At 38.6% G+C, this 12,330-nt stretch overlaps 1 protein-coding gene across 1 annotated transcript in view; it reads left to right on the forward strand.

Moving 5' to 3' along the window:
- The window catches only part of SYT10 (synaptotagmin 10), a 121,665-nt gene that overhangs the window by 43,278 nt on the left and 66,057 nt on the right, over positions 1-12,330 (forward strand). The window contains exon 3 of the mRNA XM_055395218.1: positions 10,171-10,738. Within this exon, the coding sequence (XP_055251193.1) occupies positions 10,171-10,738 (568 nt within the window). The remainder of the gene's footprint in view (positions 1-10,170; positions 10,739-12,330) is intronic.

The raw sequence follows: 12,330 nt of genomic DNA on the forward strand, positions 1-12,330 counted from the left end.
TTTAAGGGACTAGATCTGATAAACAGAGTACCTGATGAACTATGGATGGAGGTTTGTGACATTATACAGAATACAAGAATAAAGACCATCCCCAAGAAAAAGAAATGCAAAAAAGCAAAATGGCTGTCTGAGGAGGCCTTACAAATAGCAGTGAAAAGAAGGGAAGCGAAAAGCAAAGGAGAAAAGGAAAGATATACCCATCTGAATGCAGAGTTCCAAAGAATAGCAAGGAGAGATAAGAAAGCCTTCCTCAGCAATCAATGCAAAGAACTAGAGGAAAAAAACAGAATAGGAAAGACTAGAGATCTCTTCAAGAAAATTAGAGATACCAAGGGAACATTTCATGCAAAGATGGGCTCAATAAAGGACAGAAATGGTAGGGACCTAACAGAAGCAGAAGATATTAAGAAGAGGTGGCAAGAATACACAGAAGAATTGTACAAAAAGATCTTCATGACCCAGATAATCATGATGGTGTGATCATTCACCTAGAGCCAGACATTGTGGAATGTGAAGTCAAGTGGGCCTTAAGAAGCATCACTACAAACAAAGCTAGTGGAGGTGATGGAATTCCAGTTGAGCTATTTCAAATCCTGAAAGATGATGCTGTGAAAGTGCTGTCCTCAATATGCCAGCAAATTTGGAAAACTCAGCAGTAACCACAGGACTGGAAAAGGTTAGCTTTCTTTCCAATCCCGAAGAAAGGCAAGCCCAAAGAATGCTCAAAGTACTGCATAATTGCACTCATCTCACATGCTAGTCAAGTAATGCTTAAAATTCTCCAAGCCAGGCTTCAGCAATATGTGAACCGTGAACTTCCAGATGTTCAAGTAGATTTTAGAAAAGGGAGAGGAACCAGAGACGAAATTGCCAACATCTGCTGGATCGTCAAAAAAGCAAGAGAGTTCGAGAAAAACATCTATTTCTGCTTTATCGACTATGCCAAAGCCTTTGACTATGTGAATCACAATAAACTGTGGGAATACCAGACTACCTGACTTTCCTCTTGAGAAATCTGTATGCAAGTCAGGAAGAAACAGTCAGAACTGGACATGGAACAACAGACTGGTTCCAAAGAGGATAAGGAGTACATCAAGGTACTTATTTAACATATATGCAGAGTACATCATGAGAAATGCTGGGCTGGAGGAAGCATAGACTGGAATCAAGATTTCTGGGAGAAATATCAATATCCTCAGATTGCAGATGACACCACCGTTATGGCAGAAAGTGAAGAAGAACTAAAGAGCCTTTTGATGAAATTGGAAAAGGAGAGTGAAAAAGTTGGTTTAAAGCTCAACATTCAGAAAACTAAGCCCATGGCATCTGGTTCCATCACTTCATGGCAAACAGATGGGGAAACAGTGGCTGACTTTATTTTTCTGGGCTCCAGAATCACTGCAGATGGTGATTGCAGCCATGAAATTAAAAGACTCTTATTCCTTGGAAGAAAAGTTATGACCAACCTAGATGGCATATTAAAAAGCAGAGACATTAGTTTGTCAACAAAAGTCCATTTAGTCAAGGCTATGGTTTTTCCGGTGGTCATGTATGGTTGTGAGAGTTGAATTATAAAGAAAGCTGAGCACCAAAGAATTGATGCTTTTGAACTGTGATATTGGAGAAGACTCTTGAGAGTCCTTTGGTCTGCAAGGAGATCCAATCAGTCCATTCTAAAGGAAATAAGTCCTGGGTGTTCATTGGAAGGACTGATGTTGAAGCTGAAGCTCCAATACTTTGGCCACCTGATGCTAAGGGCTGACTCCCTGGAAAAGACCGTGATCTTGGGAAAGATTGAGGGCAGGAGGAGAAGCGGACGACAGAGGTTGAGATGGTTGGATGGCATCACTGACTCAATGGACATGGATTTGAGGGACTCCAGGAATTGGTGATGGACAGGGAGGCCTGGTGTACTGCGGTTCATGGGGTTGCAAAGTGTTGGACACGACTGAGCGACTGAACTGAACTGAGACTTCAACAGTATATAAACTGAGAAGTTCCACATGCTCAAGCTGGATTTAGAAAAGGCAGAGGAACCAAAGATCAAATTGCCAACATCCATTGGATCATAGATAAAGCAAGCTAATTCCAGGAAAACATCTACTTCTCCTTCACTGTCTACAATAAAGCCTTTCACTGTGTGGATCACAACAAACTGTGGAAAATTCTTAAGACTGAGAGCAAAAGGCCACCTTACCTACCTCCTGAGGAACTTGTATGCAGCCCAGGAAGCAACAGTTAGTACCAGACGTGGTACAATGGACTGGTTCAAAATTGCGAAAGGAATGCATCAAGACTGTATATTGTCACCCTACTTATTTAACTGATACACAGAGTACCTGATGTGAAATGCCAGGCTGGAAGAAATACAGCTGGAATCAAGGTTTTTGGGAGAAATATCAATAACCTCAGATATGTAGTTGACACCACCCTAATGGCAGAAAGCTAAGTGGAACTAAAGGGCCTTGATGAATGTGAAAGAGGGGAGCAAAAATGCTGACTTAAAATTCAACATTTAGAAAACTAAGATCATGGCATCTGATCATCACTTCGTGGCAAATAAATGGGGAAAACATGGAAAGAGTGACATACTTTATTTTCTTGGGCTCCAAAATCTCTGTGGATAGTGACTGCGGTTATGAAATTCAAAGATGTTTGCTCCTTGGAAGTAAAGTTATGAGAAACCTAGACAGCATATTTAAAAACAGAGACATGACTTTGCTGACAAAGTCCCTAGAATCAAAGCTATGGTTTATCCAATAGTCATGTACAGATATGAAAGTTGGACCATAAAAAGGCTGAGCACTGAAGAATTAATGCTTTCAAATGTGGTGGAGGGGGAACTTATGTAAACCCGGGGCAAATTCATATCAATGTATGGCAAAACCAACCAATATAATATTGCAAAATAATTTGCCTCCAATAAAAAAAAAAAAAAAGAAAAAAAAATTGTGGTGCTGGAGAAGATTCTTGAGAGTTCCTTGAATAGCAAGGAGATCAAACAAGTTAATCCTAAAGGAAATCAACTCTGAATATTCCCTGGGAGGACTGATGCTGAAGCTGCAGCTCCAACACTTCAGCCACCTGATGCAAAGACCTGACTCACTGGAAAAGACTCTGATGGTGGGAAATATTGACAGCAGGAGAAGATGGAGGTGACAGAGGATGAGATAGTTTGATGGCATCATCAACTCAATGGACATGAATTTGAGCAAGCTCCAGGGGTTGGTGATGGACAGGGAAGCCTGGTGTGCTACAATCCATGGGGTCACAAAGAGTGAGACACGACTGAGTGACTGAACTGAACTGAAAACTAAGTAGTTGGAATAAACTTGTGCATTGCTAGGTATTAAAGCAAAAGCATTGTCAAAGAGAGTTAATGAACCAAGAGATTAAAATAATGAAGATTTTAAAGGAAGTGGTTTGAGTATTAGTAAATGACTCACAGTGCTGCAGTTCATGGGGTCACAAAGAGTCTGACATGACTGAGTGACAATATAAGGGTTAATGGGGATATGATCTGTTTTTTAAAAATATAAATTTATTTGTTTTAATGGGAGGCTAATTGTTACAATATTGTGGATATGACCTGTTGACTTGAACATTTTAGAGCCTGGAGTGGTGTATTCAAGGGGATTTATGTGAAAGTGGTAATGGAAGACAAGAAAGAAGGGTTGTGTGCAGTTATGCTGTGTCTGCTATAGCTGCTGCACCAGCCAGGAGAGAATAAACAGGGCTGCAGTTCCTAGATTCCTCACATTTTCTTCCAGTCTCTTAGCTCTCACCTTGCTTACCATGGTTTCAGTGAACAGTGTGCCCAGTGAGATATAGCAAGACAATTGGCGCTGTGAGCAGGATGAAGAACAATCCATTGTAAGAGACATGGGTTTGATACCTGGGTCAGGATTCCCTGGAGAAGGAAATTCCTACCTACACCAGTATTCTTGCCTGGAGAACCCCATGGACAGAGGAGGCTGGTGGGTGACAGTTCATAGGTTCTCAAAGAGTCGGACATGACTGAAGCAACTGAGCAGCAGCATGGCAGCAGGGATGAAGAAAATAAAGTTCAAAAGGTGAATTAAACGAATCGCCAGTCCAGATTCGATGCATGATACAGGATGCTCGGGGCTGGTGCACTGGGATGAACCAGAGGGATGATATAGGGAGGGAGGTGGGCGAGGGGTTCAAGATGGAGAACACACGTACAGCCAGGGCAGATTCATGTCAATGTATGGCAAAACCAATACAATATTATAAAGTAATTAGCCTCCAATTAAAAAAAAAGTGAAGTGACTTGTCCAAAGTTGCCCTCACTTCATAGGAAAGCAGGGACCAAATTATTGTCTGATTTTGAGTGCTGCATATTTTAAACCTCATCTCAATGTAATCCTCTTCAAGTGCTTTCGCTTGGATAGTGGGAAATATTGGCACGGTTTCCAGTGGAATTCCAGGACTCTACTCACATGTCACCCAAAGAGATTCTGTCCATACGTATTCAACTTCTGGCCTCTGATTTTGTTTGAAAGAAAAGAACTGTTGGTAAAACAATGCTTTTAAATTACTGTATTAATACATTTATTCCTATGACATTATGTAATATTGACTATATTTAGTAGCTACCCTTGGATGTTCCAGGTAAGGTGGGTAGAATTTTTCCTTCTCCAACTAGAGGAGTATTTATGTGGTGTCTTCTTAGGTTGGAAGGTTAAGAGTGGGGTCTGTAGCAGTCTAATGGCCTGTACTTTAATTGGCTGGATATTTGTGTGAGACTAAATAGCCACTTACCACTGTCATTCCAAAGGAGCAAAAAACAAATGCAATAAGGTAAAGAAGATCTGTGTTGTCATGACAATATTTTAACACTGTAATAATTAAAGCTTCTGCTGGCTGACTAGCTAAACTCTGACTTAGAACAGGGACTATTTACTCTATAATTAAGGTATTGGCTTACTAGAATGAAAATCTTACTACTTTTTGATTCCTGTTAGAAGGGGCTTACAGCTGTACAGTTATATTCAGTGACATAAGAAATAAATTATTGATTTTTTAGGGGGAGGACAGAAGATTAAATTTTATTGAAAAGCATAAGGGAGGTGAAATTATGGATCAATTTATAAAAAGTAAGAGAAAAATTTTTGTGGGGTTTTTTGCTTGCACAAATAACAAAATATTAAATTGCTGCATAAGTGAAAGTGATTTTGGCAGAAACATTAGATTGTTTAGTAAGTATTCCAAGAATGTATAAAGTGGGCTATACTAGATCTATTTTATAATTCACAGAAATATATACTACCTGTATTCTTTTAAAATTCTTGAACCCCCCTCCCACCTCCCTCCCCATACCATCCCTCTGGTTCATCCTGGTGCACCAGCCATGAGCATCCTGTATCATGAATTGAACCTGTACACCTGGGGTGGATTCATGTCAATGTATGGAAAAACCAATACAATATTGTAAAGTAATTAGCCTCCAATTAAAATAAATAAAATTTAAAAAAAAAATTCTTATTATTTCCTGATGATTTGTGACCCTAATTTAAGTCCCTGATCTTATATATCTGGAATAGAGTCAAGATTAAAATACATTTTATAGAGTGTTCAACACATTATAATGGGACCAATCTGAGGAAGCAGATCACTTCAAGATTTAAGTCAGTCAGTAAAGATTTTTATATTTATACTCAAATACTGAAACTAAAATATTGAATTTATTTTTTTTTCTCTTTTTTTTTAATTGGAGGCTAATTATTTTACAATATTATATTGGTTGGTTTTGCCATATATTGACATGAGTCCGCCCCGGGTGTACATGAATTCCCCTTCCTGAACCCCCCTCCCTCCTCCCTCCTCTCTTTATCCTCCCTCTGGGTCATCCCCACACACCAGCCCCAAGCCTCCTATAACATGCATCAACCCTGAACTGGTGATTCGTTTCACATATGACAACATACATGTTTCAATGCCATTCTCCCAAATCATCCCACCCTCACCTTCTCCCACAGAGTCCCAAAGACTGTTCTATACATCTGTGTCTCTTTTGCTGTCTCGTATATAGGGTTATCATTTGCATCTTTCTAAATTCCATATATATGCGTTAGTATACTGTATTATTGGTGTTTTTCTTTCTGGCTTACTTCACTCTGTATAATAGGCTCCAGTTTCATCCACCTCATTAGAACTGATTCAAATGCATTCTTTTTAATGGCTGAGTATTACTCCATTGTGTATATGTACCAAAGCTTTCTTATCCATTCGTCTGCAGATGGACATCTAGGTTGCTTCCATGTCCTGGCTATTATAAACAGTGCTGCAATGAACATTGGAGTACATGTGTCTCTTTCAATTCTGGTTTCCTAGGTGTGTATGCCAAGGAGTGTGATTGCTGGATCATATGGCAGTTCTATTTCCAGTTTTTTGAGGAATCTCCACACTGTTCTCCATAGTGGCTGTACTAGTTTGCATTCCCACCAACAGTGTAAGAGGGTTCCCTTTTCTTCACACCCTTTCCAGCATTTATTGCATGTAGACTTTTGGATAGCAGCCATTCTGACTGGTGTGAAATGGTATCTCATTGTGGTTTTGATTTGCATTTCTCTGATTATGAGGGATGTTGAGCATCTTTTCATGTGTTTGTTAGCCATCTTTATGTCTTTGGAGAAATGTCTGTTTAGTCTCCTTTGGTCTACTTTTTGATCGGGTCGTTTATTTTTCTGGTGTTGAGCTGCATGAGCTGCTTGTATATTTTCAGTTCAGTTCAGTTCAGTCGCTCAGTCGTGTCTGACTCTCCGCGACCCCATGAATCACAGCACGCCAGGCCTCCTTGTCCATCACCAACTCCCGGAGTTCACTCAAACTCATGTCCACAGAGTCGGTGATGCCATCCAGCCATCTAATTCTCGGTCGTCCCCTTCTCCTCCCGCCCCCAACCTTTCCCAGCATCAGAGTTTTTTCCAGTGAGTCAACTTGTCGCATGAGGTGGCCAAAGTATTGCAGTTTCAGCTTTAGCATCAGTCCTTCCAATGAACACCCAGGATTTATCTCCTTTAGAATGGTATATTTTGGAGATTAGTTATTTGTCAGTTGTTTCATTTGTTATTATTTTCTCATGTTCTAGAGGCTGCCTTTTCATGTTGCTTATAGTTTCCTTCGTTGTGCAAAAGCTTTTAAGTTTAATTAGGTCCCATTTGTTTATTTTTGCTTTTATTTCCAATATTCTGGGAGGTGGGTCTTGGAGGATCCTGCTGTGATTTATGTCGGAGAATGTTTTGCCTATGTTCTCCTCTAGGAGTTTTATAGACTCTGGTCTTACATTTAGCTCTTTAATCCATTTTGAGTTTATTTTGGTGTATGGTGTTAGGAAGTGTTCTAGTTTCATTCTTTTACAAGTGGCTGACCAGTTTTCCCAGCACCACTTGTTAAAGAGACTGTCTTTTCTCCATTTTATATTCTTGCCTCCTTTGTCAAAGATAAGGTGTCCATAAGTGCGTGGATTTATCTCTGGGCTTTCTATTTTGTTCCATTGATCTATATTTCTGTCTTTATGCCAGTACCATACTGTCTTGATGACTGTGGCTTTGTAGTAGAGCCTGAAGTCCAACAGGTTAATTCCCCCAGTTCCATTCTTCTTCCTCAAAATTGCTTTGGCTATTCGAGGTTTTTTGTATTTCCATACAAATTGTGAGATTATTTGTTCTAGTTCTGTGAAAAATATCATTGGTAGCTTGATAGGGATTGCATTGAATGTATAAATTACTTTGGGTAGTATACTCATTTTTACAATATTTATTCTTCCAATCCATGAACATGGTGTATTTCTCCATCTATGAGTGTCCTCTTTGATTACTTTCACCAGTGTTTTATAGTTTTCTATGTACAAGTCTTTTGTTTCCTTAGGTAGATATATTCCTAAGTGTTTAATTCTTTTCGTTGCAACAGTGAATGGAATAGTTTCCTTAATTTCTCTTTCTATTTTCTCATTATTAGTGTATAGGAATGCAAGTGATTTCTGTGTGTTGATTTTATATCCTGCAACTTTACTGTATTCATTGATTAGCTCTAGTAGTTTTCTGGTAGAGTCTTTAGGATTTGAATTCAGTATAGTTTAATTAGGAGCAAATTCCCTCATCTGAGATAAAGTAGTCCTAGTTTCGGAGAAGGCAATGGCAAGCCACTCCAGTACTCTTGCCTAGAAAATCCCGTGGGTGGAGCAGCCTGGTAGGCTGCAGTCCGTGGGGTCGCTAAGGGTCGGACACGACTGAGCGACTTTACTTTCACTTTTCACTTTCACACATTGGAGAAGGAAATGGCAACCCACTCCAGTGTTCTTGCCTGGAGAATCCCAGGGACGGGGGAGCCTGGTGGGCTTCCGTCTATGGGGTCACACAGAGTCGGACACGACTGAAGTGACTTAGCAGCAGCAGCAGCAGCAGGCCTAGTTTGTTTCTGTATAGAAATAATTTCTCAATTATGATCAAGTGGAAAAAGATATAACAATATGAGTAAAGGATTTTGACGTAAGCGCTGGAGAGCTATTGAGTGTAAGAGAGAGCTGAAAGAAGGAAAGCCAAACTGAAGGCTACTGTAGCAAGCAAAGTATGAGGTGATGAGAATCTGGACTGAATAGCAATGGAAATGAAGCAGAATGGGCAATTATATGAGATGTCTCAAAGCAGCAGATCGACAGGACTTGGAAAATTGAGCAAAGCCCATGAATTAACGGAAAGGTGATTCAAAGCGTACTGCAGGATTCAAAGCATAAATGATTGATAAAACTGTTAGACCTGTTATAAGAGATTATAGAAGAGATAACAGATTTGAAAGCAAAATAGAGAAAATAATGAATTTGCTTGACTTTGGGGCAAAATTAGGACATTTGTTTAGAAATCCCCCTTGAAGACAAAGAGATATGGAACTAAATTTTTGTCTATATGAGATATATCTATATCTCAGGAATCTCTGGGAATCATCAGATTTAAGATAGTAATTATAGCCCAGGAACTGATTATTAGTCTAATGAAATGATTGAAAAAAGAACAGAAAACCTGGAAATAGACCTTGAGGAAACACATAAGTTGACATAGCTCATGCTAGAAATCATGGAGAAAGTATAAGAGAATCAGATCTTTTTTTTTTTTTGTAATTAATTTATTTTTTATTGGAGGCAAATTATTTTACAATATTATATTGGTTGGTTTTGCCATACATTGATATGAATTTGCCCCGGGTTTACATAAGTTCCCCCTCCTGAACCCCCCTCCCACCTCCCTCCTCCCTTTATCCTCCCTCTGGGTCATCCCCGCATGCCAGCCCCGAGCATCCTATAACATGCATTGACCCTGAACTAGTGATTCATTTCACATATGACAACATACGTGTTTCAATAATGCAAGTCATAGGTGAAAATTAGTAAGCTGATATATATATTATACAAAATGTTCTGGAAATGTTGATGAGATAAATAATAACAGTGAGTATATGAAATTCAGTTTGAATTTTAAGAACTATTATTTAACCCCTAATTCTAAGATTCTATAATCTTTTAATCCTTAAGAGTTTCTGAAGCCACTCTATGTTGAAAAAAGTAAAATGTACTTGTTTTGGCTGTCATAATTATATATATTTTTGAAAAGTAAATGTTAATTTGGTTAAATGTTAGAAATAGCACAGTGTAAGAATATGTGGACTTATGTCTTTAATATTGACACTAAAATGGAAATTCATAGGACCAAAATATCCAGACGAAAAGAAACCAGTCATCTGAATGATTTGTTTACATAATGTTTACATATAGATGCACCCAGGTAATTGATAACATTTATAACATTTTGTGTAATATTGAACTTTTTTGGTAATCCTCTTTCTTTGTAATTGTGCTTATTATGGTAAGTAAAAATACCAAGAACTTGTAAATTGTGCATTTGTGTGTTTTAGGTGTTTTTATAATTTTAGGAGATTTTTTTCTTTGAATACTTCATCCCTGGTTTTTCAAAAGTACTGTGTGTGTATGTGTGTGTGTGTGTTTGTCCATCTGTTTATTGCTGTCGATAAAATACTTCATTATCATGGGTGTGGGGAAGAGTTTATATGCCACTGTATATAACATTATTATCAAAACAATCTACCTAAATGATTTTTTTGTGTGTATATATATATATATGTATATGTATACAGACACAATTCCTTCAGAAGACACCTACCAAGGCAAATGCAGGTTTCCAGTGTTGATTTTGGCATGGGCACAGAACCCATTTTACAAAGAGGAGAAACAACAACCAGCATTGGGAGAATAAAACCAGAGCTCTACAAACAGAAATCAGTGGACTCTGAGGACAACAGGAAAGAAGACGTCAAAACCTGTGGGAAGCTTAATTTCACCCTCCAGTATGACTATGAAAATGAACTTCTAGTGGTGAAAATTATCAAAGCCTTAGATCTCCCTGCTAAAGACTTCATGGGAACTTCTGACCCTTATGTGAAGATGTATCTTCTTCCAGATAGGAAAAAGAAATTTCAGACTCGTGTGCACAGAAAGACTTTAAATCCTCTGTTTGATGAAACTTTTCAGTTTCCTATAGCATATGATCAACTAAGCAACAGAAAACTACATTTCAGTGTGTATGACTTTGACAGATTTTCTAGACATGACATGATTGGAGAAGTGATTTTTGATAATTTGTTTGAAGCCTCTGATCTCTCCAGAGAAGCCACAGTATGGAAAGATATTCATTGCGCTACCACAGTAAGTTATAATTCCATCAATATATTCCTTTTATTTGACCTGCAGTGATATATAAAACTAATTTTTACCCAGATTAGTTCCAAAAAGTTAGAGAAATTTTGTCCTAAATACCTGCAAACAGTGTATGAATTACATATATACATACATAATTCAGGCACTTAACACTATCTAGGTAATATTAGTGATTTTATACATAAAAAATCTTTTCTTTCAATGTCTAACCTTTGTTTCTACACTGCTTGCTTTGAGGAAGTTCATTACTTCACCACACTGCACAGTTCTTATAATTTGCCAAAAATAGTAGGCCTTTTCACTTTTAAAATATTTATCTTTAACTTATTCTCTACAATCAATTTCCAAATAGTTATTAGTGATTTTAATTATTTAAGATGATTTCATTCCTCAGGTTTAACCTAAAATGTACTTTGATGCCATTTGGAAAGGCCTTGATTTGGCTTAAAACAGCCCACTCCTTCAGAAGCTTTTGTGGAATTAGTGAAATTATACCATTTGAAATGACAAATGATGAGGAAGTGATTGTTTCCATTCAGTTCAGTTCAGTTCAGTCACTCACTTGTTTCCAACTCTTTGTGACCCCATGGACTGCAGCACCCCAGGCCTCCCTGTCCATCACCAACTCCCGGAGATTACCCAAATTCATGTCCATTGAGTCAGTGATGCCATCTGACCATCTCATCCTCTGTTGTCCCCTTCTCCTCCTGCCCTCAATCTTTCCCAGCATCAGGATCTTTTCAAATGAGTCAGCTTTTCGCATCAGATGGCCAAAGTATTGGAGTTTCAGCTTCAACATCAGTCCTTCCAATGAACACCCAGGACTGATCGATCTCCTTTAGGATGGACTGGTTGGATCTCCTCTCAGTCCAAGGGACTCTCAAGAATCTTCTCCAACACCACAGTTCAAAAGTGTCAGTTCTTCAGCACTCAACTTTCTTTATAGTCCAAATTTCACATCCATACGTGACCACTGGATAAACCATAGCCTTGACTATATGGACCTTTGTTGACAAAGTAATGTCTCTGCTTTTTAATATGCTGTCTAGGTTGGTCATAACTTTCCTTCAAAGGAGCAAGCGACTTTTTACTTCATGGCTGCAGTCACCATCTGCAGTGATTTTGGAGCCCCCCAGAATAAAGTCTGCCACTGTTTCCCCATCTATTTGCCATGAAGTGATGGGACCAGGTGCCCTGATCTTAGTTTTCTGAATGTTGAGCTTGAAGCTAACTTTTTCACTCTCCTCTTTCACTTTCCTCAAGAGGTTTTTTAGTTCCTCTTCACTATCTGCCATAAGCGTGGTGTCATCTGCACATCTGATGTTATTGATATTTCTCCCAGCAATCTTGATTCCAGCTTGTGCTTCTTCCAGCCCAGCATTTCTCATGATGTACTCTGCATATAAGTTAAATAAACAGGGTGATGATATACAGCCTTGATGTACTCTTTTTCCTATTTGGAAACAGTCTGTTGTTCCATGTCCAACTGTTGCTTTCTGACCTGCGTACAGATTTCTTAGGAGGTGGGTCAGGTGGTCTGGTATTCCCTTCTCTTTCAGAATTTTCCAGTTTGTTGTGAT

This window comes from Moschus berezovskii, chromosome 6 (assembly GCF_049115385.1).
Source record: "Moschus berezovskii isolate FMDL1 chromosome 6, NW_MosBer_1.0, whole genome shotgun sequence".
Classification (NCBI taxonomy): domain Eukaryota; kingdom Metazoa; phylum Chordata; class Mammalia; order Artiodactyla; family Moschidae; genus Moschus; species Moschus berezovskii.